At 47.7% G+C, this 3,888-nt stretch overlaps 1 protein-coding gene across 1 annotated transcript; it reads left to right on the top strand.

The window, feature by feature from the left end:
• The first annotated feature begins 425 nt into the window (after positions 1-425).
• On the top strand, positions 426-1,706 carry LOC149219123 (uncharacterized). Its single transcript, XM_089386708.1, has one exon. The coding sequence runs from the start codon at positions 426-428 to the stop codon at positions 1,704-1,706; it is 1,281 nt and encodes a 426-aa protein (XP_089242834.1).
• Positions 1,707-3,888: the final 2,182 nt, after the last annotated feature.

Genomic DNA, 3,888 nt, shown 5'->3' with positions numbered 1-3,888 from the left:
CAAGTGAAAATAATGGATGAAGAGCCAGAGAGTATAGATCTGCATGGCTTAGATCTCTTAGAATTGGAGCTGGCTTGCAAAAAGAAAGCTTACGATACAATCCTAGAGCTCCAACTCAATAAACTCGAGGTGGTCATTTCCCGAGCCTACCATCAGAACCAACTTGGGATACAACCAGGCAGCCAATGGGATGGAAATTTGCGCCCAAATGATACGAAAAAAAGAGGAAGAAAGACAGATCTGCAAAGAACGATAGAGATTGGGAAAATCCTGGTAGACTCAGGCAGATATGCTAAGTTGACAAATTACTACAAGCCCTCTGTCAACGGTTAAACATGAAGCTGGTATCTTGGAATATAAGAGGGCTAAACAGCCCCGGAAAACTCAGGATGTTAAAAAACATGATATAAAAGGAAAAGCCACAAATGTGCTTTCTCCAGGAGACTAAGTGTAAAAGTACTACGCTAGGCAGCATTCTTTCAAAAGCCTGGCCCAGATATCGTTCAGTAGCGGTAGACGCCTCTGGAGCCTCGGGAGGGCTGGCTATAGCATGGAATACCCAAGTGGTCTTCCTATCAGACTTTCATGCAGCGCACCATCTGATACAGGCGACCTTCCACATTCTAGGGACCAATATTCGTGGCAACCTATCAAATGTTTACTTCCCACAAGACACAGGAAGTAAGGTGGCACTCCTTGACACGATTGAAGCTCTAAGCAACAGCAGAAGGTTCCCACTCTGGATCGTTGCAGGAGATTTCAACATGATAACCAAAACTGAAGAGAAGCTAGGAGGAAGAAGGAGAATGGAGCCTGAAGTCAATCGCTTCAAGGATTTCATCCAATCGACATCTCTTATAGACATGTCGTTCTGCAATGGCACCTTTACATGGAACAATCGCAGGGCAGGCAAGTACCAAATCGCCTCCAAACTGGATCGCTTCCTCCTCTCAGACAATGCGGTCCACTTAGGAGGAGACATCTCAGCAGCCATTCTTGCTCATACTGGATCGGACCATTGGCCAATAGCTCTTCAATGGCAAAGACCAGGCAACTTAACCAAAAGACCCTTCCGATTTGAAGGATTTTGGCTCACGCATCCCACTTTTAAGGACTTTGTCAAGACAACCTGGGCCTCGTTCATCCCCCCAGAAGGAGCGAAAATGTATCAATTCCAGCAAAAATTAAGATTTCTTAAAAGCCATCTGAAAAGATGGAACAGGGAAACCTTTGGAAATATCTTTGAGGAGAAGCAAAAGCTTACTCAAGACCTGGAGATTCTTCACCAGAAGATCATTACGGAGGGGCACACGGAAGCCACTCTGGAGCAGGAGTGTCTCATCCATAATCAACTGGAGGATAGAAGGAAGCAGGAAGAAATCTATTGGAAGCAAAAGTCAAGGGTCAGATGGCTGAAAGAGGGTGAGTGTAACACCAAATTCTTCCATAGAACTACAGTTCAACAAAGAATGCATAACAATATACCCTTCATCCAAAACCAATCAGGGGCAAAGGTAGAAACTCATGAGGAAATTGAAGAAGAACTCCTCAATCACTTTCAAAAGGTCCATCAAGAGCAAAGTGAAGACAGGCGACAAGCCATTAGCAAAATCACCAGCAACATTCCAAAGATCATTACAGAGGAACAAAATGAACTCCTAATGCACCCTATTAGTCCCCAGGAAGTGGATGAAGCTATGACATAGCTCAAAGAAGGCAAAGCCCCGGGACCAGACAGATTTACAACCACTTTCTTTCACTCTTTCTGGGACATGTTAAAGGAGGAAGTCTGGCAGATTGTTCAAGAATCCAGAGCAACGCGTTGGCTTCTTCCCTCTCTCAACTCCACCTTCATCACTCTCATCCCCAAAGAGGAGGATTCCATCACCCCTGATAAATTCAGGCCTATTGCATTATGCAATGTCATTTATAAAGTTATATCAAAAGTCATAGCAAATCGTCTCAAACCTCTCCTTCCTGCACTCATCTCAAAGGAACAGTCAGGGTACGTGGAAGGTCGGCACATAATGGATGGCATCCTAACAGGGACAGCAAGAACATCTGCCATTGGAAAGCCCCCCCCAAAAACTCATACAAGCTGAATTTCGATGGGGCTTCCAAAGGCAATCTAGGAGCTACTGGATTCGGAGGCATATTCAGGAATCATGAAGGCACTCCTATGCAAATCTACTTTGGGAACATAGGGTGGGATACCAATAACTCAGCAGAGTTGGAAGGGCTTTGGCAAGGCCTTCAGTAGGCCTGGAATCTCAACCTCCAACCCCTGATCGTAGAAGGTGACTCCCAGATACTTATCAACATGGCCACCCGTATTCAGAATGGCTCGCAAGCAAGGAAAGTAGCACCCAGTTGGAGGCTAGAAGCAAGGTTAAATGACATAGCACAAAAGCTCAGTAATACTAGAGCCATCTCATTCGTACACACTAAAAGGGAAGGCAACAAAATCGCGGACCTCCTCGCCAACATTGGAGTAGAGACTGATCTACCCCTGGTTTTTGGAAGCACAAACATCATTCCCAACAGGCAACAACTTCAGGAATGTGAAAGCTTGATCCAAGAAGAGGCTGTCGCCCCGGATGCGGGTGTCATATCGCCAGCTCAGGGAGAGCCACATGCCCAGCACGGGCTGCCACGTGAAGACTGGAGGTCTTTAATGCCTCTCGCCGCCAACACTCCAAGCCGGAAAACGCATAGTAGTAGCCTTAATGAAGGCGCTGGGAGCGATGGAGAGTCCGCAGAACGCATTCAATGCGGGCGAGTTTCAAAGGAATGTTGATGGGTTTAAGAATGTGGGGATGTTGGCGTGTGGAGCTCAGTGTGACGTGGAAACTGCCCAGATCCGTGAGAAAAGCTGCGATACTGTTGTTAAGAGCTTGGGCGAGGCTTGCTCTTTGCTGGTTATTCCTGGTTCTTGCCTATGTTCAATTGAGCTCTGTCTCGAGCCAATTTGGGGGCAACAATTATTTGGGAAGGAACGCGGAGACAGCAGGCCCTCATCTGCTCTGGAGCAAGTTAAGGACGCCGTGGACAGCATGGTGCGAGGGAGGATGCCTTGCAGAAGAGGAAGGAGCTCAGGGCGTGGTAATTCCTCCCGTTCCCCTGCAGCGGATGTTCACCATCACTGCTACTGCTGCTATTGTCACCGAAGAGTGGGAGCTTCCCCTGTTCAAGCTAGTCAGTTTATGGAGGCCGGCGGCTCCAGTGAAGGTGCGCCTAGGCTCCTAGCATTCGGCTCAGTTATCTTCACCCTGGGCAGCTCCAGGGACAACGTCGGCATTAATGCCCACATCTCAGTACTATTTACCAAAATTCCTGAGGAGAGTGAGGAAGGATTACAACGGTTCCCTACTGAGGAAAGTCAAGAGGTTGATAGAGGGAAGCGCCCAATGGGGGAGCCATCGAATGCAGAGGGAAATTCAGCGTAGGGGCCTCAGCAAGCTCCCACCCGAACTCGAGAACCAGAGCTGCCAGCCCCTGCGCAAGATCCCATGGAAATGTGGGATGGAATCCCAGAGGGACAAGGCTGGTGCAGAATCCTAGAAGAAGAACCAGAGGAGTAACCCCCAGCGGCACTCCCTCGCATTTTCAGGACTGGTATGGGGTCGCGGTCGGTATCTGGTTCACACCTCTTGTCTTATGTCTTATGTCTTCTGTCTTATGTCTTATGTCTTAGCTTGTTTCTTTTCTGTTATGGGTCATGTTCACGGCTACTGAAGTCTTTCTGTTCTGGGTCATGTACGCGTCTTATATAGACTTTCTGGGTCATGTGTCTTTTGAAGGATGCCCCTGCGTGGGCTTTTTTAGCATCATATGGGATCATTACTGTGTCAGGTGTATTGGTCAAGACTGGAAATATAACCCTGTGCA

Source organism: Pinus tabuliformis, chromosome Q, assembly GCF_031772625.1.
Source record: "Pinus tabuliformis cultivar Carrire ecotype Pingquan chromosome Q, CPIR1, whole genome shotgun sequence".
Classification (NCBI taxonomy): Eukaryota; Viridiplantae; Streptophyta; class Pinopsida; order Pinales; family Pinaceae; genus Pinus; species Pinus tabuliformis.
This window is presented reverse-complemented; position numbering and strand designations above follow the sequence as displayed.